Source organism: Euleptes europaea, chromosome 1, assembly GCF_029931775.1.
Source record: "Euleptes europaea isolate rEulEur1 chromosome 1, rEulEur1.hap1, whole genome shotgun sequence".
NCBI lineage: Eukaryota > Metazoa > Chordata > Lepidosauria > Squamata > Sphaerodactylidae > Euleptes > Euleptes europaea.
Window position 1 is genome coordinate 75,111,790 of NC_079312.1, and position 25,304 is coordinate 75,137,093.

A 25,304-nucleotide genomic window follows, 5' to 3' on the forward strand; every position below is an offset into this window, starting at 1 on the left:
AAATAGTACAGCAACAAGAAGCCTGCTCTTGAGTCCTCTCTCAGACCTCACAGGGTTGTTGTGAAAATTAAAGGTGGGGGGAGAGGGAGTCAACACGCCGCCCTGTTCGCTTAGAGAAAGCGAAGGATAAAGATAGGCGAAACCTATATCGTCGTCATCTATCCAGATAATTCCCAGTGGGTCGCCGTGTTAATCTGTCTGCAGAAGTAGAAAAGGGCAAGAGTCCAGTAGCACCTTAAAGACTAACAAAAATATTTTCTGGTAGGGTAGGAGCTTTCGTGAGCCACAGCTCACTTCAGATTCGTATCTGAAGAAGTGAGCCCTGGCTCACGAAAGCTCCTACCCTACCAGAAAATATTTTTGTTAATCATCTATCCAATTTCTGTCTGTCGTATTGGAAAGCACAGAAGCCGTGCAGGGGAAAAGAAGGGCCCTGCTTCTGTAGTGCGTTCCTGGTCAATATTATCTGAAGACCTTGCCGCAAAAAAAGTGGTGTGTGGGGGGGGCTGCAGCCCCGCCCGCTAGACTCTTCCTTGCCACGTCTATTTCTCCGCATTCCCACCGGCCTTAGAGCCCACGCCGCGTCGAAGCCCCTCGGCGACCACTGGGGACCGGAAGTGTCGCAGCAGACCCGCTCGGCCGCCTCCGCCTCCCCTTCGCACGCGGACCTCCGGAGGTCTCGGAGCCGGAAATTGCGTGCCGGGAAGGGGCGGGGCGCGGGGCGCCGTCGTCGGTCTCCCCGGAGGCAGCGGGTGGCCCCTCCCTCCCCCTCGCCCCGCCGGCCCCTTTCCTCCCTCGTCATGCCGCCGCTTTGAGCGATGGGCGCCAGCGGCTCCAAGTCCCGCGGCCTGTGGCCTTTCGGCTCGGGCAGCCCGGGCGGCCCCGAGTGCCCCGGCGGGGAGCAGGCTCTGGCCCGGGCGCGGGGGCTGTGCTCGGCCACCCCCTTCGTCTTCACCCGCCGCGGGTAAGAGCGGGGCTCGAGGCAGCGGGGAGGGGGGGGTGAGTCTGTGTGGGAGCGGGAGGTTGACCTGGCCGCGCCCAGCAAGGCATTGGCCTCTCGGGCGGGGGGGGGTGCGTGGGCAGCAGCTCTTGCCCGCTCTCTGCCTTCCCTTTGCTGGCCGCTTTGCTGCTGGGACTCCTCGTGGGGCGGGCAGGGGGGAGACGTCGCCGTGCCTCACAAGAACCTAAGAAAGGCCACGCTGGGTCAGACCCGGGTCCATCCAGTCCAGCAGCCTGTTCACACAGGGGCCGGCCGGGTGCCTCGAGGAAGCCCCCAAACAAGACGGCTGCAGCAGCATTCACAGTGTTAGTCTGTCTGCAGGAGTAGAAAAGGGCCAGAGTCCAGGAGCACCTGAAAGACTCACAAAAATATTTTCTGGCAGGGTAGGAGCTTTCGTGAGCCAAAGGCTCTTGCCCTTTTCTACTCCTGCAGCAGCATCGTCCTGCTTCCTCCTGCGGGCTCACCTACCCCGTCCGTAGGCGTTGCTCCTTCATCCCTAATAGTTTGTCTGCAGGAGTAGAAAAGGGCAAGAGTCCAGGAGCACCTGAAAGACTCACAAAAATATTTTCTGGTATTTCATCCCTAATAGTTTGCTGGAAGAGCAGCTCCCTCTCCTGGCGTCGAGTTCTTTTCTCTCTCTTTAAAAAGCCTCTCGGAAACCAGTTCGTGTTGAGTCGGGCGCTGCTGGTCTTTAGCCAAGCGGACGGTCATGGCTGAGACTTATTTCTTTTCTGTGCAGCCCCTAGTTCATTTTATACTCAATATGGAAGGTGGTGACAGCAGAACTTCCTCTAAGGCCTCAAAATCAAATCGCTACCTAAATAACATTAACTACATTTTTAAAAAACATGAGCTCACATTTACAATGCTTAATAAGATGTTGGTTAATGTGAACAGTTCACTGGACAGTTCTTCCCTTTGACTTCTGCTTGAACTGTGGCATTCTTGGCTTCATGAACTATGCAACATTTATCCATGGTCAAATAACAGGCAGTCAGCTGATCATATTTGATCAGTCAATGGACCAATTTATCTGTAGCTAATTCACAGTGGGTCGCCGTGTTAGTCTGTCTGCAGTAGTTGAAAAGAGCAAGAGTCCAGTAGCACCTTAAAGACTAACAAGAATATTTTCTGGCAGGGTATGAGCTTTCTCTGAAGAAGTGAGCTGTGGCTCACGAAAGCTTATACCCTGCCAGAAAATATTTTTGTGAGTCTTTAAGGTGCTACTGGACTCTTGCTCTTATCTGCAGCTGCCATTGATGCCGTGTTGAATGAAACTAGGCTGCCCTGGTTCACAGTAGCTCATCTTCACAAATTCTTGATGCTGGGATGTATTTTATGCTAGTGTGAATTCAGTTTCTAAAATATTTTACTACAACAGGCCATATTATGTGGCCTTTGAGGAGCACACTCCTAATATAAAGTTTGTTGTTATGATTTGTGGGAAGAACTGTTGGTTTATGCACTAGTTATACACATTGGAAAATTATATTAATAGAAGAACTTGGGCATCTTGTTAACTTTCTGAGATGCACTTAGGAGCTGATCCCCCCTCCACCAATCAGGTCTGTTTCTGCACTGCTGTTTCTTTGCCAGCTCTTAAATGACATAAAAACTGCCACATGTGTTTTGGCTCTGGCTTGTTGGCTAGTTTCTTCCCAAGTTATGATTGGCATTTGTATCTCCTTTTGTGTTAGGCAGGTGGCCAAGTATTGTTGAATCAAATGGATTGCTGGCAGACTGGCTACAATGTTTCTGTAGCTCTATATCATGGATATATGTAAAGGACAAATAATAAAAAATTACGTGACCATTTCTTCATGTCTTCTCTGCCCCCTATGCTTGTTCAGCATTAAGTATAAAGTGCAAAATTACATCCCTTTGTCTTAAAATTGTGTATTCTGAGCATTTCTGCAGAAGTTTGTAATCTGACATGAATTGGAAACAGAACAGAAAAGTAAGTCTTCAGATAAGTCTGTTAATGAGGAATGCCTCGTCTGCTTGGCAGAGATCTCTTCTGTAGTCCCCGTGGTAGCTGCATAAAAGTGGAAAACATACCCACTTTTAGACATAATTTTTACAAAGAAGTGATGATTTTAATTCATCTTCAAATGTATCAGAAAGTGCATAATTATAGCTGTTTTTAATACTCATTCGACTGTAATGGTCATACATTCTTCTGTAAGTTAAATTTGTTGTGTACATTTAAGTTATTCACAGAAGGTTTCTAACTATTTAAATTGGCTTGTATTAAACCAAGTTCTTTTCTTTGCAAAAATAAAAAGCAGCAGCTGTAAGTTAGGACTATTCTCGAAGGTTACACTGAAATCTCTTTACACAGAGGCATCCTGGAATATAACTGTGGCAGATTATGGATTCCTCAAAAGTAATCATCTTTTTGATAGTACTGAGTTTATTTTCCTTTTTTGCCATACATGATTTGTCAAAGCATCCATCTGTTGTGCGCCAACTGTTAGTGACTCAAATTCATCACCTGGTAAATGAGATCCTTATTGATCTTGTCTCCTAACATGCAGGTATTCATAGGATTCGTGTGGTTGCCATAATTCTCCTGCTAGCAGTTAGATCAGGAACATCTTTCATAATTCAATCCAGTTATTCTTCAAAATTTAGACAGTAAATAAATATGTACCTGGGGATATTTTTTAACTGTAAATAGCTACCTATTTTGCATGTACGAACCACAAGCTTTTATTAACATAAAAGTCTAGCTGCCTGTCCCAACTTGAATAGTTCTGCATTGTTTCTTCTAGGCAAAAGGAAGAGCAAATATGGTGTTGCTGGAGGAGGGACCAGATAGAAAGCAGGAGAAGGAGAAGAGTCGCATGTTCAGATTAACACTGGACAAATAGACAGATGACTTATTAATGGTTGTAAATACTCTCTACAGTGCAGTGCCTCAAAATTAAATTGAGGCTCTAGTTGCATGAGTGTCTTTGACATTTGTAGGCATTCACAAAATTTTAGTAGTTTGATTGTTTTTAATGGGGCTTATTTTAAATAGCATTTAATAGCTGTATAGTTTTATTGTATGGTTTTAGTTGAACCACCTTGAGCTGGTGATGTAGAAGTTTTCTAAATAGGGATTAAATGATAGCTTCGTAATTCTGTTTCTGCTTTAGGTTACGGTCCTGTGGAACTTATTCTTAATGATAAAAGTCCATACATTTCATGTAATCCTTATTGTATTACAATGCTAGGGCAGGATGGAAAGCTGGTAAATGTATGTCTGAAACAGACACTGTCTGGTACTGCTTTCTGTATATGTTGTGGATCTGAGATGGGATCACTTTTTCCAACTTGTACTGTCCCATAGCTCTATACAAGTGCATTACAAAACAGCTAGTGTTATATAGATCTATGTTGTGGCCTCATTTGGAATCCTGTGTGCAGTTCTGGTCACTGTATCTCAGAAAGGATATTGGAAAAGTACAGTGGAGGGAAACCAAGATGATTAATAGGTTGAAGCTCATTTCCTATGCGTAAAGGCGGGAGAATCTAGAATTTTTAAGTTCAGAAAAGAGATGACTAACAGAGAAATGATGGAAGTTTATAAATTATTGATTTTAGTTCTTTATTCAATGAGTAATTAAGCTGAGGAATTCACTGCAAGTGGAGGTAGTGATGGACATGATCACAGATGGCTTTAAAGGGGGGTTAGACAGGCTCATGAGGAGAAGTCCATTAATGGCTACTATGGCCATGGTAACTAAAGACAACCTCCATATTCAAAGGCAGAAAACCTCTGAATACCAGTGCCAAGAGGCAGCAGCAGGGGAAGGCCTTAGCCTCTGTGCCATCTTTGGCCATCCAGGGCAACTGGTTGGCCACTGTGTGAAACTATGTTGGACTAGATGGACCAATGGTCAGATTCAGCAGGTTCTACTTATATTCTTATGTTCACATTTGATACTCTTAATATTATTATTCATTCCTTTGTAGTTCTATGTATTATGATGAAGATGGTGATCTTGCTCATGAGTTTTATGAAGAGACAATAGTCACCAAGAATGGGAGAAAACGTGCTAAGCTGAAAAGAATCCATAAGAACCTGATACCTCAGGTAACACGATCAGAAGGAAAATGGGGATGCTATAGCTTGGTTTCCAGTACTCACATTTTGATCAAGCAAGAATTATATACATATATTTAAAAGGGATCGTTTATACCTTGCAAACTGTACACTATGGGCTGGAGAACCAAGTTGTTTGGGGTGAACATGTAGTCCATCTGATGCAGCAGTGGATATACTTGCGGTGACCATCTGGAATATAAGTGTGTCTTGAAATGTAAGAATGGGTCTGTATCAATCTACTTTCTTGTCAGGAACTCTTTTTGGCAGTGACTAAAGTCCTAAAGTGCTTGTTTCAGGATAACCTCCAAGTGACACCCAAAAAGGAATTTAGGGCATTTAATGGTTTCAGGTGTGACCTGTCCTTCAAAATAGTTATGGAAGCTTCATATGCCTCATTTCTGGAACTTAGGTACATAGTCAACTGCAAATATGGAAAGCAGTCTTACTTTTGTAACCATCTGTGCCGGTTTCTAGAGGTTGGCCTAATGAATTACAGGATAGAATATTTTTATCCTACCTTTCCCATGTTCATAGCAGTAGAAAAGAAACACATTTACAAGCAGTAGCTTGAGGTGGGGGAACCTGTTAAGATCATCTAATAAAACACCATAAATAAAAAATTCCTTCTAAAATAGAAGATTTGTACCTCCTACAAAATCAGGACAAGGAAGATTGACTCCAGACTTAAGGGAGGGTATCTCACAGCCTGAGGGCAGTCATTGTAATGACAAATTGCATTCTCATCTTTGTGGCTAAAAATGCTTAAATGCTTTAACACTTCTAAATATAAATGCTTTGCCTGGTAGGGCCCCTTTAATGGCTGTAAATACTATGTTAAAATCATGAGTCGTGCTTCAGTTTTGTTTTCAGTCCATTAAGTTGCTGGGTCCTGTGGTATTTGGAGAGAGAGAGCTGCATGTCATCAGCATACTGAGGACACCAAATTCCAAAGCTATGAATGATTTCTCTTATGGCCTTTGCATAGAAATTGAATAGCAAGGGGGATAGCAAAGGCGATGACAATAGCCAACACAGTGCTACCTGTAGCTTCTGAAGACCAGCTAAAGTAGGTAGAGTAGCATTTCAGTGACTTAAGATGTAACTCAATCCAGTGCTGATGTTGCCTCAGGGCCTAATGGATGCTACTGTTGATAGTTGAATATATTTCTATTGCTAGATTTGGGCTTCCTTAAATGAAACCCTTGAGATGTGCAGGCACTTGACTGGTGGATGAGAAGAAGGCTCTTTCTTCCCTTGCTACATTCCTGTCAGAGCTTTGTGCCAACTTTTTATGAGTACTAACACATTCAGGATGGAAGTTGCTTTCTCACAGTTAATATAGATCTACCTAAACATAGTGTGTCTGTGTGTAACCTAGGGCTCTCCTTGGTCTTGTTGCAGAGGCTGTGGTTACCTGGTTTTGCCCGACAATGTTACTCTTCTTCCTATGGTAGTTGCAGGCAACCTCTCGAGCTCCTGCAGCTGTCACACTGGCGAATAAATGCACATTGTTGCTAGTGAGATGTGGCTTATCAGAAAATACAGGCCTGGTCATCCACTGACCTTTATGGTAGTTCAATGCCTGTCAAAGTGATGACTGTTCTTCAGAAACTATGAATGCCTCCCTATTGATACCGTTGCTACAAAATATGCATTGCAAAATAGATTCCATTGATCTTTGTAGTGCTTTGATATTTTGGACTTGCCAGTTTACAAATCTTATTGGCAATGCAAGATGTAATGTTGCCATTTTTCAGGATAAAGCAGTCACAAAATACTTCTTTTCTGGTTTTCAGCTTTGTTTGTTGATCGGTTAGCTGATCAGTTAGTTGCTGTAAATCCCATGAGACTATAATGCAGTAGTAGCACTACACAGTCTTGGCTCAGCATGATAGTTTTCTGAGGCAGTGCTTGCAGGGATTATGCCTTCCAGTTAACTTGTTGGAAACCTTGTAACATGCTGTCCGAGCCTTGCCATTTGGTGGAATTCAGTTCATATGTGCGCTGGCTTTGCTGTTCTCAGATGTCAGAGTTTACTTTTCTTGTGTGCCAAAATACTGACCTTCTCTCCTTCACTGGCATTTGACTGATTTGAGTAACTTAAATTGTGTTAGATGAAACAGCCTTAGTAGCAGAGGTCCTCTGGCAACATCTTCTGACCCTGTGTCTCAGCAATGTCTAAGTTCTAACTAGAGTTCATTCTTGTAACCTTACATTTGATAGTTCAGTTATTCATGGTGGCTTTTAGACACATAACAGTGAGGAACTATCATATGCCTCTGTTCAGTATCCCTTGAAGTGAATGGATCATTTATAGCCTAATACTGAGGTTACTTGTGCTGGTCATTGACTGTAATAAAGATTATCTATCTATCTAGCCTAATACTTGAAAACGCTATATGTGACATTATCTCATTCTTGTTGCCTCCTTCTTGTTGCAGGGCATAGTGAAACTGGAGCACCCTCGGATTCATGTGGACTTCCCTGTCATCATCTGTGAAGTCTGAGCCATGAGGCAATGTGAACAGTCACTGTGTGCTGTCAGTGCACCTTATTTGCCCAGTTTTACTGTACCTCATGTAAACCACACTAGGCAGCCACGCATCCCTGCAGAGTGATGGATCTGGAGAACGAACACACGGTTTGCCTTTAAGCTCTTCTGCTTGGAGGAAGCGGCGGCGGCACTGGGGATGCCTCAGAACTGGATAGTTATTGGGAGTAGGATTGGCTAGGCAAGAGTGTGAATAGAACCTGCGTCACATGAGATGTGTGGCCTTGTTTAGTAGCCTGCTAAAAAATTCCCTCCACTGAGTCAAAGGTGAAATCTTTTTCTCAGCCACTAAGTGATGTTTAGATGGCAACAGATTCCAAGAGTCTTGAAACTATGGAGAACCAACCTGCACCTCTTACTGACCAGATGTCCTGCTTTTTGAGTACCCCGGTCAGTTTCTACGAAAGCTAATGAGGGCATTTCAGTTTATATGCAGTATATGAGAGTAAAGGTGAGCAACAAGCTTCTTATGTCTCTCCCCCCCCCCCACCCATAAAACAGCTGAATACCTAATGCTGTACTGCATCCTTGGGGGATAGTATCAAATGTTGCAGTTCATGGAAGATAGCTGCCTGAGATGCACTTAATTTTGAGGTCTCCATTGCAATGGGCTGATATGCAGGCCTTGCTCTTGTAGTAGCTCCCTAGTGCGCTACACTGTCTTGTTTTGCTGGCAATGTCTTTTCAACATTGCTACTTGGAATATTCTACGGACTAGTGCCTATGCTGTAGCACATTAATGGAGCCTGCTGGCAGCTGCAAAATCCAAATGTGCTGGCCTCCTAAATGCCCGCAGCTATTCTGTTAAAGTTTGTCAGAGAGGAAACCTTGGTGGCAGTTTGTCTAAGCAGGCTGTGGTTTCATTTCAGAGGGTTCTTTTGAATTTGCATCCTATTGGAGTGTCGGATGTGCCATGTTCCACATACTTAATGTAGGATCTTTTTTCCCCTCCTAATATAATTCTAGGTAACTTAATCTCCTAAATTATGCTGTCAACCCTAAAGCAACGCTAACTCAGATTAAGAAAGTGGTCTACCTAATCCCAGTTCTTTTGATTCCTCCTCCAAATAATCATGAAGTACTGTCATCTTCCTTTAGCATTTCCCTTGATTTATAGGATTTGAGCCAGGCTTCACCTGATGAGGGAACATGCAGTGCACTTTAAAGGACCTTGTGCTAATGAAATGTTTGACTAGCAGAACTCCTTCCATTGGCAAGCAAGACACTAAAATGGTAGACCTGCCTTCAGATTCCAGATTTCTTACTTTTGAGACTTAAAACTGCTGAGATCTGAACAGGCGCAACCCTGCAGGGGCAGCTATAACATTTAAGGGGGCTCCATATGCAGTGTACAACCAGGAGACTTGAGCCTGCCTGCCTTTTCTAGGAACCCCTCAGAACTTTAATAAAGCTTTAAAACTGGATTATAGGTAGGTTTGCTGTACCAGTCGGCTCGTTGCACATCTTATTTTCCTTCCCAGAACATGTCATTCAGGAATTTGCTACCTCAATGTTTAATTTAATAAGCTCATACAGAGTTGCTCCGGAACATCAGTACATCTGTGTTGTGTTTGTCTCCAAGTCTGCACCTGCGAGGGAATCCTTGTAAGCGTTACGAACCAGACTAGCAAGGGTGGGGGATGTCAGCAGCCATGTTGACAGATAGGTTGCTGTTCATGTGGTAGTCACCTTTTGCCTCTTGCACAGCCTCTGCCAGCTGCATGTTTGATCCTGATGTGCATGCTGGGGTTGATCCTTAAAGCACAGGAAGCAGGGCTGTCCCGGATGGCTTCCTGAGTCGCAACTGGAACCTGCTCTGCCATGTCAGGACTTCTGTTATGATTCTACAGTACATGTAAAGCTACCTTTACAGAAAAAGTAAAAAGCATATCATGCTGTCGGTGGGCCTGTACCATATTTTCATAGTCTCTTCTCACTCCCTTACTCCCCCTTATCTTTTTGTTCACTTCTAAGTAGATGTGGTTGGGAAGTCATCTTTACCCTTCAATGTAGAAGGAAGTTTCCTCAATAATGAAAATGAGTGTACTTGGTAGAGAGATGATTGCAGTGCTTCTTTAGCCAGCAAAACTTCATCTTAAAATTATTGTGCACAATATGTCACTGGCTGAAACTTGGAGGAAACTGCTTATTCCAAAGCAGAATTATTGAGCGTACAGGAGACTGCATACCAAGAAGCTCTCTGTTTAAAACTTGCCCTGTGTTAAAGTTGGCAGAAGCACCTTCCTGTCTGTACATCACATCTTCCCACTGGAGTATTCTACTCTCTGCTGTGGTGGGGCTTAATAGTCCTGAAAGATTTTGAGACTGAAAAACTTGGTAGTGACACCCCTCCCCATAATCAGCATTCCCCCCCTAAAATACCTAATATATTTTCTTTTGTTGGCTGTTGCTTTTGAGCAATCAACTATCCTGTGGTCAGAAAACTCTCGCGCAATGTTTCCATTTTCCTTGCCACTCCTAGTGCTTGTGTGCCTCCTGCTGAGGACTTCACTCCCACCGGAATCTACATGGAGCCTCTGCCCAAAGAAGCTTCATTTCTGCCTAGCTCGAAACCTCCCAAGATGCAGCAGACTCCTCGGAGCTTCGGACGGCTGCTTTCAGCCCCATTCTCTAAAAGGCTGGCTCACCCCTTGAGACTGCAGCTGCGCACTTAGACTGCTTGGATTCTGTAATCCCGTCTGTGCTGTCCTTATCGTGCTTTCCAGCAGCCCTGCTGCTCCTCTTGGGAGTGGAAGCTGTTGAGCAGGGAGAGGGCTTGTGGAGACCGCTTTATAAGGGACAGTTATAATGTGAAACGGTGTAAATATATATATATTATCACTATTGTTGGAGCAAGCAAAAAGTTTTTCTTTTTTATGACTTCTGTGCAAATGTGTGGTTGTGTAGAAGACCGGAACCCACGAGCACTTCATTTTTTTGCTCCTGTAGCATATGAATTGGACCCTTGAAGACAAATGTGTAAAGTATTTATGGTCCTTTTCCTCTGCCTTGAAGTGCATTTGTCTAATTTTGTTATATTTCAATAAAATTATTTGTAGGTCCCAGAAGTTAAATTGTCTCCTCTCTCGACTGTGATCTCTAGTGGGCTTTATTACATGTTACAAATAAGGGACTGGTAAAAGCTAACAACGGGTTGAAACAAAAGTAAATCTCTGCTGTCCTTTTACAATTTCGCCAAGCAAACCGCCTCGGCCTGGAAGAACCCAACTAATCTCACCAGAGGTTCAACCTTATTCTTTCTGAAAACCAACTTCTGTGAATTGTAGGATCTAGGTTAAGAGCCATATGTCTACTTCGGAGGATCTGGGGGAAATTGGCTGTTTTGAATGTTAAAGGTTTCGAGTCCAAACCACAGAGTGACGTTTGCAAGTTAGTTTGTAAACAGAGTGTGGTTTTCCCAGCTTAGTCTTCCTATTTTGAGTTGCTGCAGATTTAAGTTTATACCCTTGTTAATCAAAGTCTACACATCTGTGCCGTCAGTGTATGAAAAGCTGTAAACTGCCTCCTGACGTAACTTGGTATTGCTGATTTCTGGTGTTGCATAGAGTTGGAGGAAGTGTTAGAAAACCAGCAGATGTTTTGAGATTGTTTTAAACTATTGAATAAATGTAACACAGTTGCTCATACTGAAGCTAAAGTGAAAGTCCCTTCTCAAGTTTTAACAATTGCCTGTTAATTGATACTATCTTAACTTTTCTCAGTAGATTTTTAACACATTCCCTTGAGTTTTAATGCCAGACATAAAATTGCATGTAATTGAGTTCTTGTATTCTGTAAAGGAACTGTCTTTAAAAGAGCTTCTTACCCTAAATATTTCCCAAATAGATAAATGCCACTTGACCAAAACTTGTCCATACAGTGAAGTAGTAGGCATATATTGTCGAAGGCTTTCACGGTCAGAGTTCATTGGTTCTTGTAGGTTATCCGGGCTGTGTAACCGTGGTCTTGGAATTTTCTTTCCTGACGTTTCGCCAGCAACTGTGGCAGGCATCTTCAGAGTAGTAACACTGAAGGACAGAGAGACTCTGTCCTTCAGTGTTACTACTCTGAAGATGCCTGCCACAGTTGCTGGCGAAACGTCAGGAAAGAAAATTCCAAGACCACGGTTACACAGCCCGGATAACCTACAAGAACCAAAGTAGGCATATAGTTTGTGTAAGAGTTAGCAGTTTTGTTGTTTTTGAGACACAGAAAATCTTAACCTCTTGTGAATATTTATGGAGGCATTTAAGTACATGAAATGATGAAATATAACTGCTGATAGAGATTTATCAGTATTGGTGATAATCCAGAGACCTGATGGTTCCAAGGACAGGTCTCAATTCTGTACCTGAAATTTTTGCTTTGCCCCAGGCAGACAAAAAAAAGTATAAGGTATGAAGTGTTATGTAGCATAGAATGCAGGTAAAATTCTACATGTCTAGTGTTATAAGAAACTGAAGCCATGTGGTATAGTGGCAGACTAAGATCTGGGAGGCCCAGGTTTGAATCCCCACTCTGCTATGGAAACTTGCTGGATGACTTTGGGCCAGTAACACACACTCAGCCTAATTTACCTCAGAGGGCTGCTGTAAGGATAACATGGAGGAGATGAGAACAATGAAAGATGCTTTGGGTCTCCAATGAGGAAAAACAGGGTTTAAAGGAAGTAAATAAAATTAAGGCAATGAAAATTAAAAACCTGCAGAGGTCTTCCTATCCCACTCTTTTGTCTTCAGCTGCAGGGGAAAACAGTGATAGAAGGTATTGCATTCTTGTATGTATTTATGCGCTCTAGCTCGTTGTAAGTTTCAGCAGTGCACAGTCTTGACTCATTTCACTCCACTTCACTTTCGCTCTGATGAAGACTGGTGGCATGCTTTGTTTAATTCTTATAATGAACTCTTAAGATCAATTCCAGTGTTCTGGCTGAAAATACTATGGGGAATATTTACGGTGAAAATAAAAACTGGTGGCATTTTTAAAAGAACAAAATTTTATGTGTGCATAAACTTACATAGGCTACATATTCAAATACAATCATCAATAGCTTGTGCTGGAGTAAAATGGAGTCTTTCAGCCCTGTGTTTTTGCTGTTGCAGACTAACACAGCTACTGCTTTGGAATTAATTTCTGCAGGTAGTGTTTTTGGAAGTGACAAGTTGAACTGGAGAGTAGCCTTCAATTCTTGAAACTAACCAAACCAGTTGATGGTATCTGAATTAGGACTGCATATTTAGATTTAGCAGATATAAATTCTGAAAGGCTATATAATGCAGGATTTAACCAGCTCCCCTGCAGGGATGTCACTTCCATATAGGTTCATCTTGGGAGAAGGAACCCTAGCTAATACATGAAGTCTGCAAATGCTTTTGTATATGTGTTTGATTTACTAGTAAATGTGTAAGCCTGAGGGGTGGGGTGGAGGGTGAAGTGTGGGCTTAGCCTGACGTGTGCGCAATGTGTAGCACAAGTGTGGCAGTGCTAAAATTTATTTATTTACTACATAGTTTTCCTTTCTCACAGAGACTCAAGGTAAATTGATCCGATCAGTGGAATGAGGCTTTAGTAAGAAACTTAGTAGGATTAGGATTACAAAATCTGAAACAAGGAAAAAATATTAGACATGATATAGAAAGCACATACAATGCAGAAAAAGAGTATATCAGAAAATAATGCCTTGATTATAGGAATACTACATACAGCAAACAGATAATGCATCCTATACACAATGGTATAGTCTATAATCCCTTTCTCTTTATAAGCCTTCCTGAACCACCCTTTTATAGTACAGCCCTATTACCTTTATATAAATGCCCCACTGAACAATTCTGTTTCACATAGTCTGTGGGATGACAGAAGTGTGGGAGTCTTCCTGACCTCAGGCAGGCCTTTCCACAAGATGTGGGCCACTATAGATAATGCATGCGAACAGGCCGTTGTGGAATTTGCCTATTTGCAGGCCGGCACTCGCAGAAGACCCTGGTCGGATGAGTGGTGCTGCTGTGGCGGAGCGTAGGAGGAGATGTCCTGCAGATATGAGGGTCCAAGGCCAGGTAGGGCTTAGTATGTAATAGTCAGTACCTTGAATTGATCCTGGTAACTGGTGGGCGGCTGAAGAAGTGACTACAGAATGGGTGAAATATGTGTGCTTCCCTTAGCTCTAGATAACTGAGCTGTTGCATTCTGTACCAACCGGAGTCTCCATGCTGATTTCAAGGGCAGGCCCATGTACAGTGTATTAAAACAGTGTTGTCTCAGTGTTACCATGGTATGGATTCAGGTGGCCAGGTGAAGCAAGTCAAGGTAAAGCAATTCATGGAGGAGAGGGGTATTCATGGCTGTTAGTTAGAATGGATACTAGTTATGCTGCATACCTATTCTCTCTAGTATCAGAGGAGCTGGCCTATTATCTTGGGTGCTGTGGAACACAGGCAGGATGGTGCTGCTGCAGCTGTCTTGTTTGTGGGCTTCCTAGAGGCACCTGGTTGGCCACTGTGTGGTGGACTTGATGGGCCTTGGTCTGATCCAGCAGGGCCTTTCTTATGTTCTTAAGGTAGAGGGCCATCTTCCCGGCTAGATGCAGTAAGAAGAAAACATTTTTTTGCAGCCACATTAACTTCTCCAGCAGCAATGCTGGGTCCGGTATAAGTCCTAGGCTCTTAACTGAGTCAGTAAGGATCAACTGAACCCCATCAAAAGTGGTAAATACTATGTCTTTCAACGCCTCAGCTTTCCCAACCCGCATTATCTCCATCTTGGCAGGGTTCAATTTCAATTTATTCTCTATTCCTGCCTTTTAACTACAGCAGTCAGGCAGTGGCTCAAGACCTCCACCACATTGCCAGAAAATTTGGATAGAGAGATGGAGAACTGGGTGGCATAAGCATATTGATGTCAGCCAATTCCCAAACTACGAATGAATTCGTCTAAGGGATTTACATGGAGATTGAACAGCAAGAGGGATAGGACCGCCCCCTGTGCAGTTGTCATTACTACTGCTGTCCATGAGAGGGCAATCTCCGGCTTTTTCTCAGGAACCATTCTTAGTCAAACAGCCCAAGCTGCTTTTCAGTTTACTTTCTTGATTATGGTAAAGAGCGAGGGTTGTGGTTTGGCCCATTCACCCCAGACAATGAGCGATTTGTTCCAACTTTGCTGTGTCCTGTGGTATTTCACCCTCTGCTGAGAGGTGTGCTTGGAACTGTGAAATATGACCAGTTTCTGCTAACCAAAGCCATCAGTTTCTGGCTGCTGTGGCCAAGTAAGCTCTATAATCAAATTGCAGGCTAACGTGTCAGGAGCAGAACACACTAGTGGCCAGGGGCATATTTTACAAAGAAAATGCCTTCTGGATGACTGTAAATAACTATTAGAAATGTTTGTTCTGCACGTCAAATAAATGAGTTTATTGAGGTGGGTTCCATACTCCTTTGTCAATCAAATGGTGACATGTATATTCATTCAATTTCTAGTAGTTAAGCCAAATAGCTTATTTTACTATAAGATGTGCTTGCTATGATGTTACCAATAAATTAAGTGACAAAAGTAGGAATAGTGATCCTTATTTGGCCAACTTGGGGAAGCATTGTGTGTGTTAAGTGCCATCAAGTCGCTTCCGACTCATGGCGACCCTATGAATGAAAGTCCTCCAAAATGTCCTATCTTTGACAGCCCTGCGCAGATCCTGCAAATTGAAGGCCGTGGCTTCCTTTATTGAGTCAATCCATCTCTTGTTGGGTCTTCCTCTTTTCCTGCTGCCCTCAACTTTTCCTAGCATGACTGTCTTTTCCAGTGACTCTTGTCATCTCGTGACGTGACCAAAATACGACAGCCTCAGTTTAGTCATTTTAGCTTCTAGGGTCAGTTCAGGCTTGATTTGATCTATAACCCACTGATTTGTTTTTTTGGCAGTCCACAGAATCCGTAACACTCTCCTCCAACACCACATTTCAAAGGAATCTATTTTCTTCCTATCAGCTTTCTTCACTGTCTAGCTTTCACACCCATACATAGTAATAGGGAATACGATGGCATGAATTAATCTAATCTTGGTGGCCAGTGACACATCCTTACACTTCAAAATCTTTTCTAGCTCCTTCATGGCTGCCCTTCCCAGTCTCAATCTCCTTCTGATTTCTTGGCTGCCGTCTCCCTTTTGGTTGATGGTGGAGCCAAGGAATAGAAAGTCTTGAACAATTTCAATTTCCTCATTGTCAACCTTAAAGTTGTGTAATTCTCCTGTAGTCATTACTTTTGTTTTCTTGATGTTCAGCTGTAGTCCTGCTTTGGCACTTTCTCTTTTAACTTTTAGCAGTAGTCGTTTCAAATCATCACTATTGTCTGCCAATAATATAGTGTAATCAGCATATCTCAAATTATTAATGTTCCTCCCTCCAATTTTCACCCCACCTTCATCTAAATCTAATCCTGCTTTCCTAATTATATGTTCTGCATATAGATTGAAGAGATAGGGAGATAAAATACATCCTTGTCTGACACCTTTGCCAATTGGAAACCATTCCGTTTCTCCATATTCTGTTTTAACTGTGGCCTCTTGTCCAGAGTACAGGTTGCGCATTAAAACGATCAGATGCAGTGGCACACCCATTTCCTTTAAAACCAGCCATAGCTTTTCATGATCCACACAGTCAAAAGCTTTGCTGTAATCAATGAAACACAAGCTGATTTTCTTCTGAAATTCTCTCGTATGCTCCAGTAACCAGCGTATATTTGCAATATGATCTCTAGTGCCTCTTCCTTTTCTGAAACCAGCTTGAACATCAGGCATTTCTCGTTCCATATATGGCAACAGCCTTTGCTGTAAGATTTTGAGCATCACTTTACTTGCATGAGAAATTAATGCGATGGTCCGATAGTTGCTGCAATCTTTGATATCTCCTTTCTTGGGAATTGGAATGTAAATGGATCATTTCCAGTCTGTGGGCCATTGTTTTGTTTTCCATATCTGTTGGCATATTCTTGTCAAGATTTTGATGGACTCCGTTTCTGTGGCTTGGAATAGCTCTATTGATATCCCATCTGCTCCTGGTGATTTGTTTCTCCCGATTGCTCTCAATGCAGCTTTCACTTCACTTTCTAAAACTGTAGGTTCTTCTTCAAAAGATTCTTCTTGGAAAGAATCTTTTATCTTTTCATCTCTTTTGTATAGTTCTTCAGTGTATTGTTCCCACCTTTTCTTTATTTTGTCCTGTTCAGTTAATGTATTTCCATGCTGATCTTTCAGCATGCCTAACCTTGCTTTAAATTTCCCTTTGATTTCTTGGATCTTGTGAAACAGATCTCTTGTTCTTCCTTTTTTGTTGTTCTATTTCTTTACACTGGTTATTATAATAGGTCTCTTTGTCTCTACGTGCGAGTCGCTGGAACGTTGCACTTAGACTTTTGATTCTATTTCTGTCACCTTCTACTTTTGCTTCTCGTCTATCTCTGGCAATTTTAAGAGTTTCCTCAGACATCCATCGAGGTTTTTCTTTTCTTTTGGCTACAGGAATAGTCTTTGCACATTCTTCCTTGATAATATCTCTAGTTACCACCCATAGTTCTTCAGGTTTACTTTCACTTGAACTCAGTAATGCAAATCTGTTCCTTACATGGTCTTTAAACTCTTCCGGAATATTGCTTAGATTGTATTTTGGTGCTATGAATGTTTTGGTATTTTTCTTAAGCTTTATCTGGATTTTCGATATTAACAATTCATGATCTGTACCGCAGTCAGCTCCTGGTCTTGTTTTGGCTGAGAGAATAGAGCTTCTCCATCTTCTTCCAATTATATAATCTATTTGATTTCTATACTGGCCGTCTGGTGATGTCCATGTATACAATCGTCTATTTGGTTGCCTGAAACATGTGTTTGCAATGTACAGATTGTTGTCTTCACAGAATTCTATGAGGCGTTCTCCTGCTTCATTCTGTGCTCCTAGCCCAAATCTGCCAACAACATTTGTTTCTGCTTTGTTTCCTACTTTTGCGTTCCAATCACCTATGATTATCAGCATATCTTGTTTAGGTGTCTGATCAGTTTCTTCCTGAACACTGGCATAAAAACTTTCAATTTCTTCCTCATCAGCATCTGTAGTTGGGGCATAAACTTGAATGATACTTATGTTGATAGGCTTTCCCTGAAGTCTGATTGATATTATTCGGTCAGACTTTGCATTATAGCTCCTGACTGCGTTTGCTACATCTTGCCTCACTATTAAAGCAACTCCGTTTCTTCTCTTTTTGTCATTCCCTGAATAAAACATTTCGTAATTTTCTGATTGAAAATGTCCTAATCCAGTCCACTTTAATTCACTTACTCCCAGGACTGAAATGTCCATACGTTCCATTTCTTGTTTAACAATTTCAAGCTTACCCTGATTCATGCTCCTCACATTCCATGTTCCTATTATATGCGTCGAACAGCTTCAGACTTTCCTTTTGCATCTATTCATGTCAACCACTGAACGTCCTTTCGGCTTTAGTCCAATCGCGTCATTAAGAACAGCGCTACTTGTACTTGTCCTCTGCTCTACCCCAGTAGCAGATTGAGTGTCATCCATCCTGGGGGTCCCATCTTCCAGCACTATATCTTTTTTCATTTTGGATTGTCTCATCATAGGGTTTTCAAGGTAAAGATTGGTCAGAAGTGGTTTACCAGTGCCTTCTTCTGCGCAGTACTAACCAGGGTTAGCCATAGTGGCACTGCCGTTGTCTACGAAAGATCTTCCGCCAGTGTCACCTTCCACTACTGCTGCTGCCCAGTAGCTAACCTCTGCCCCCATCCCCATTGTAACTGCCTGTTCTCTTCTGCGGATGCGGCCATTGATCCCTTAAGGGGGTGGATGCATCTTCGTCTGGTGTCTCAGCTGTGACCATTCCGTCTTGAGTGACTCTGCTAGGAGTTTAGTCTCTTGATAAGACTCTAGACCCCTTACGGTATTGCTCTCAGCTTCCCTGACACACACAAACCCCCTCACCACGTTAAGGTGTGCATCCAGAAAGGGGGGGGGAGCATTAGGGTTAGGATAAAGGCAGAAGGCATTTGTACTCTGACAACAGGTTGTGATGCTTGTCAAACTGCAATTAGTTTCAGAGGATAGTTTAATGGAAAACTCTTTTTCTATGATCTACTCACAGGTACTTTATTGATTTAATAGGGTTTAATCAGCCAAGTGTTGGAATACTCAGATGCCCTTGTTCTTTAAAATTGTGGGTTGGATCCAGTGATCAGTCAATGGAAAACCAGGATGGCTGCAGATCTACCCTACTTTCCCCTCTTCCCAGCAGTCCTGTCAAATCCAGGGAAGTTTATTCCCAAGGCTGCAGGAGCTGTGTGCAGTGGCAGACCTACATTTTTGGGGCCCTGAAGCTTGAACTGTTGTGGGGGCCCCTTCGCAACCAGCAACAATAGGGCAACATCCAACAAGGTCGAAAGGGCCTTGCTGCCCTTGCAAGGACCTCGAGGCTCAAATGGTGGAGGCCCAAATGGTGGGGTGAAGTTCTTGAAAATAGGCCATACAGTGATGAAATAAAACCACAGAACTATTAAGCTGTGCATCAATGAAGGATTTGAGGTTCCAGCTGCCCAAATGATTCTGGCGAGCTCAGTGAGCCCTTATAGCTGGGGGTTCAAGCACTGCAAACCCCTGAGAAAATTTTGAAATTTGACCAATTACAGGGACATTTTAAGGCCATATGAAATGGGTATTAGAGCATATTCTAAAGTCAATATTAAGTACTTCCACCCATTGGCTTATGATTCTATCACTAAAAAACATAGATTTTGTTGAGAAATTAACTCATTAAAAAAAGTTGCTTCAGGGGTGCCCTCCAGGATTAGGGGCCCTGAAGTTTACGCTTCATTAAGTTCACTGTAGATCCGCCTCTGGCTGTGTGGAACAATAGCTGCCTGGGTTTGGAAGCTACATTGGGAAGGGGGCAGAATCACTCCCTTCTCCAGTCAGTGGAGCTCTGCTGATGAAAGAGGTGAGAAAGTTGGTTTTGTCTCCTTGCATTTTTCAGGGTTGGGAAGGGTTGTTGAGGGGAGAGGGAAGTGGGAACAGCTGTGATCCTTGCCCCTTCTGCCATGTTAACTTCAGCAGTATACCATTCAGTAGGCTGGAACCAATCCTGCTTTAGTCTGTTGCAAGGAAATAAGACCCTTTCTTATATTAAGCTGACTGGGCTCTTTCCTTTGGATTGTTCTGTGATAAATCTCCCTCATGATATATCAGCTACTATTAGTGACAGCATGATGTCTGTATGCTTTGATTCCCTTAATTTAGTGTCCAAAATCACCAGAGGAAAGCTTTTGTTTACTGTGATTCTATGGATAGCCAAGCAAAATATCCTGAAATGCAGCCGTCTCCCTTCAGAGGACAATCATGGCCCTGCCTCTCATCCCAAAATCCTTTTTCTGCTTATAACCAAAAATCTATTAGCTTTAAAATTTTGAAGTTTGCAACACTCTTTACCCACAAGGCCAGCTAAATGGAGAAAGGAAGACTGCAGTGCTTGCCAAGGTCAGAGGGTAAGGTTTTCCAGGAACCATTAAAAAAATTTCAAAATCCTGCTCCCTCCCTCCCCCTTGTTTAAAAAGACTGGAAAGGAAAAGGTTTGGCAGGTTTCCTGCTTTGAATACTGAAGACCTCCTCAGCTTCAGTAGTGATGCACTTGTGGTCTTTCTGAATGACAAAAGGTTATTCACTCCCAAAGGGAACATGCTGTGTGGGTTGTAAACTCAAAGGAAGTTGCAGAACAAGTGCTCCGGAGGATGTTACAGTTGCAGTGGAAGGAAGTGGCTTTTTTTGCCCATGGAACTGAGATCAGCTGATTTAGTACCATCACTGGGTCAAATTGGTGCTGTTCGTGAGACTTTATCTGGAGGCACATAGGAAACTATGGGTATGATTCAGCAGAAACCTTCCTCTAACAGGAGGAGGGCTTTTTGCCAGAGCCTGCTACAGACTCCTGACTGTCCCCACATGTTGTTCTTGGGCCTCCCCCAGAAACAATATTCAAGGCATGAGACCTCCTGAGGTAGTATGCCATTGCCTGCCTCTGCATAGCAACCCTGGTATTCCTTGGTGGTCTCCCATCCAAATACTGACCAGGGCTGACCCTGCCTAATTTCTGAGATCTGATGAGATTAGGCTAGCCTGGGCTATCCAGGTCAGGGTTTATGCCCCTCACTTGGTATATATATTTAAAAAAAAAAATTCCCTGCCTCCCCAGCACTTGCTCTTCCTTCATGTATGTGTGTGTGTGAGAGAGAGAGAATAGGCAATTTCCTGCCCCCAATTAAACAGAACTTCTGCCTGAAACACTGAAGAACTACTATCAGAGTTATGCATAACCTCACTTTCTGGGATTGTGTGGTTGGCTGAACCTCCTGTGGCAGCCACTTTGTGGCTGGCATTGCCTTTCACAGCAGCCATTTTGGGGTTGCACCCACCTTTCTGTGTCAGAATTCCAAAGGTGCCCACAGGCTCATAAAGGATGGGGATCCCTGTCTCATCCCATTGGCATCTAATTCAAGACTCATTCCTCTCTGTTTATGGTCTTGCAGTAGTATATAACTGCTGCCCCCCCCCCCCAGTAACTGCTACTGGAGATCTCCTGCTATTACAGCTGATCTCCAGCCGATAGAGATCAGTTCCCCTGGAGAAAATGGCCACTTTGGCAATTGGACTCTATGGCATTGAAGTCCCTCCCCTCCCCAAACCCCGCCCTCCTCAGGCTCTGCCCCCAAAACCTCCCACTGGTGGCAAAGAGGGACCTGGCCACCCTAGCTGCCCCATGGTTCAAGGTCATCAATCCATTGCATTTCATTACAGAGTGAAGAACCTGTATCTCCCAGATCCTAGTCTGACACACTAACCAATGCACCAGCACTCCTAAATGTTATGTGCATTGCTTTAGCAATCACATTCTATATAGCAACAACAAAATGAACAAGTTTGCTATCTGGAGGAAGTATCACATTTGCCTAGCTACAAAATAATTGTAGTTTGAGTGCTTGGATAACATAACATGTAGAGAAACTAGATATGCAGAATACCTCTGAATAATTGCCCTTACCTGGTTACTCTTGTAAATTTAACTAAAGCCAGGTACACACATGCTCTTCAGAGATAAGCACTAAAAATATGGTGATAGATTTTGCTTGGCAAAATACCATTTTTAGGGCAGGTTCTTCATATGAAAGAGAGGCGGTGATGTGTCCTCTATCAATTTCTGGGCTTATCAGTGTTGCCAGGTTGATAGGAGAGTCTGATGTACGTGGAATTACAATGGAAACAATATCTGCACCCAAGAGAGAATAGAATAGCTTAGGATGTGGCTTGGCAAAGGTAAATCAAGGCAGCATCTCTCTTGAATTTTTGCCAAATGATTATTATTTTTTTACCTTACCAGAACGAATTCACAATGGTCAAAGGTAGGATGGCCAATCTCCAAGTGGTGACTGGAGATCTCCCACTATTACAACTGATATCCAGCCAACAGAGATCAGTTCCCCTGGAGAAAATGACCAGTTTGGCAATTGGACTCTATGACATTGAAGTCCCTCCCCTCCCCAAACCCCACCCTCCTCAGGCTCCACCCCCAAAATCTCCAGGTATTTCCCAACCCGGAGCTTGCAACCCTAGTCAAAGGATACCAAATGCTACAGATCGCATAGATGTTTTTACATGGCTGTAGCACTACTGATGAAAACAAACACTAGAAACAAGTGCATATAGGTAGGGGGAGTAATGTAAGGGGCAGAATTGTGGACAGATAAAATCATGGCAGCTAGCATGGGCAGAGGCACAGCCAGAGTAATCCTGAGTTTAGTTTCTAGATAACCCCTGTGTATGTGTGGAATTTTTGGGCCTGGATCCTATGCAGTATAAACAGAGTGGAGCTGTATAAATGGTGCTTCCCACATCCCCGCTGCAGTTTTCTGTTCCTCCTGATATTGTGCCCTGTTGGGTCAGTAGACCCCTAGGAGCATGAGAGAGGAGAATCTATATATTTTTAAAAAAATTCATGGCAGTTATTGTCAGGGATCTGGTTTCCCCAGCCCCTTCAGTTTCAAATGAGGCATGGCATGGTATTGACAGGGCTGGAGATTATCCAGCCAATTGGAAGGAAGCTGCTGAGGCCATTTAAGTGAACTCTTCTCTTCCAGTGTAGTCATGTGTTGCTGAGAAGAGGAAGGAGAACCACTAGTTTGCTTTGCTGTATTTTCTGCCATGCTCTAATTAGGATGGCCCAGCCTAGCCTGAACTTGTCAGGTCTCAGAAGCCAAAGGAGGTTGGCCCTGGTTACTACTTGGATGGGAGACCACTACGCAAGTCCAGGGTTGCTATGCAGAGGCAGGCAATGGCAAACCACCCCTGATGTCTCTTGCCTTGAAAACCCCATGAGGGGTCACCATAAGTCAGCTATGAGTTGACAGCAGTTTATACACACATACACATATTTTCTGCCATGGAGTTATGTGGTTTCTGTGTGTGGTGTTGGTTTGTGAAAGTGCATTGACGATGCAGTGCTTGACAAATGTGGTTGGGGGGTGCATTTCTGTGTGCATGATTCAAGAGTACATTTGAGGGGTATTCCTTAGTGGAGCTTGTATTTCCTCACCTTCTCTTCTCTCCCTAGTTCTCCTGTTTTCAGTGGGGTGTGATAAGCCTCTTTTCCTCTGGTAATGGCTTGAACTAGATGAGCTTTGGCCCAGTCTGGGGCCTTTTCCCCCTGCTCCTTGAATGGAAGCAGCTGTAGGGCCAGTCAAGTGGATAGGTGCCAGCTTGCCGCATCATATTCAGGCACATTTTGCTGGATTGCTGGCTAGGTTAAAAGGGAAGGTGTTTCTGCAGCTTTACTGCTTTTTTTGCCATCAAGTCACAGCTGATGGCGACCCAGTAGGGTTTTCAAAGCAAGAGACTTTCGGAGGTGGTTTACATTGCATGCCTCCGTGTCTCCCTGGTATTCCTTGGAGGTCTCTCATCCATGATCCAAATACTAGCCGGGGTCCAGTCTGAGAGTGTGTGACCAGCCAAAGGTCATCCAGCAAGCTTCCATGGCATGAGTGGGGATTCAAACCTGGTTTTCCCAGGTCCTAGTTTGACACTTTAATCACTACACCAAGCTTTAATTTATATGGGCCATAGGGGTGCCAACCTCCAGGTACTAGCTGGAGATCTCCTGCTATTACAATTGATCTCCAGCCAATAGAGATCAGTTCACCTGGAGAAAATGGCCGCTTTGACAATTTGACTCTATGGCACTGAAGTCCCTCCCCTCCCCAAACCCTTCCCTCCTCAGGCTCTGCCCCAAAAACCTTCCACCGGTGGCAAAGAGGGACCTGGCAACCCTGATGAGCCACCATGCCTGCTTTCACTTTAAGTGCTGCACCAGCCATTTTGAGTCCCACCCCTTGTAGGGATCTGCTGAGTCCCATCTGTTCAGGGATGGGGGAGCTGTTTTTGTTTGTTTGTTTGTTGCCAAGCCTGGTGGTAACCATTTATTCTAGAGTTGTAGAGTTGTAATTTAATGGTATATAATTTTCCAGACTGTTGTATTCAGGTTATTCTACTTAATTAGAGTGATATAGCTAGGCAGGGTTGCCAACCTCCAGGTACTAGCTGGAGATCTGCTGATAGAGATCAGTTCACCTGGAGAAAATGGCTGCTTTGGCAATTGGACTCTATGGCATTGAAGTCCCTCACCTCCCCAAGCCCCGCCCCCAAAACCTCCCACCAGTAGCAAAGAGGGACCTGGCAACCCTATAGCTAGGGGATTTTATTCTCAAATTCTGTTAGATTTGTTATAATTCAGCCTTATCCAGTTCAATCAGAGTTGTATCTGTTTTGTTTTGAATTTTCCAGTTTCTAAATCAGATTCCCCCTCCTCTGATTATAGTTAATCAGAGTTTGCACAGTTAATTAGAGTTTCCCCATTTAATCAAATAGGCCTTTTATGCAGGGACGTTTCCCTCGTGGTCACCCCTGCCGACTGCTTTGGGGCTTCCTTTTGATTATGCATGCCTTTTCTGCCCATCAGAGGTCGCCTCGCTCTCCCACACGTTTTGGCCACATTTTCCAGATTCTGGCTAAAACAGCATCCAAAAAAAGGCCTCAGAGTATTGATCCCCAGTTAACCAATCAGTGCCCAGAGTTGTTCCAGTTAATTCCGGTGTTCCATTTTGCTCCACTTTAGCCAGTGCTCAGTAGTTGGGCAATACTCAGGTTTTATTCTAGTTAAGTGATCCAGAGTTTACTCCAGTCTAGTAAAAAAATTCACAGTTGGCAGGCGGAGCTCCTTGTGTTATGGGAACTAATGTTTCACATTTGTCTCTGCTGACAGAATTACGGGACCCAGAAAGGCAGTGCAGAAATAGGGTGGTGTGGCTTTTGGAGGAAGAGGTTGATGTTTCAGAACTGGGGCACCAGAGTACACTGCCCAGCAGCTGCGTTTCTCTCATTTGCCGACGGGGTGCCTCTTGCCAGTGAAGAAGGTTGCCAGGCGTGTGACTAATGCTTCCCTGTTTTGGAATTTGGAAGCTGGGGAGGGGAGATTGCACGGGGGACACGTGGTGAAGCAGCTGGCCTCTCTGTGGAGGGTGCAGCTGCCCCTGTTGCAACAAGATCAAAGGGCGCAATGGTGAT

General features: G+C 43.5%; 2 protein-coding genes across 3 annotated transcripts in view; both read left to right on the forward strand.

The window, feature by feature from the left end:
• The first annotated feature begins 796 nt into the window (after positions 1–796).
• Positions 797–8,074, forward strand: TUSC2 (tumor suppressor 2, mitochondrial calcium regulator). The gene is made up of 3 exons (XM_056855058.1): positions 797–964; positions 4,964–5,084; positions 7,538–8,074. Exons 1-3 carry the CDS (start codon positions 819–821, stop codon positions 7,601–7,603), a joined length of 333 nt encoding a protein of 110 aa, XP_056711036.1. The 5' UTR covers positions 797–818; the 3' UTR covers positions 7,604–8,074.
• Positions 851–25,304, forward strand: part of HYAL2 (hyaluronidase 2) — a 67,743-nt gene continuing 43,289 nt past the window's right edge. Inside the window, exon 1 of one of the 2 annotated variants that reach the window (XM_056855048.1) lies at positions 851–964. The gene's annotated coding sequence lies outside the window, so the exon portion shown is untranslated. Of the gene's footprint in view, positions 965–4,964; positions 5,085–25,304 lie in introns of those variants that run through there. The other variant, XM_056855040.1, reaches the window with a different exon arrangement.

Excerpts from the sequence above, each read along its gene's own strand:
- TUSC2 (XM_056855058.1), top strand. The coding sequence starts at position 819 with ATGGGCGCCAGCGGCTCCAAGTCCCGCGGCCTGTGGCCTTTCGGCTCG. Across the intron at positions 965-4,963 it reads TTCGTCTTCACCCGCCGCGG|TTCTATGTATTATGATGAAG; the intron begins GTAAGAGCGGGG and ends ATTCCTTTGTAG. Across the intron at positions 5,085-7,537 it reads ATAAGAACCTGATACCTCAG|GGCATAGTGAAACTGGAGCA; the intron begins GTAACACGATCA and ends TTCTTGTTGCAG.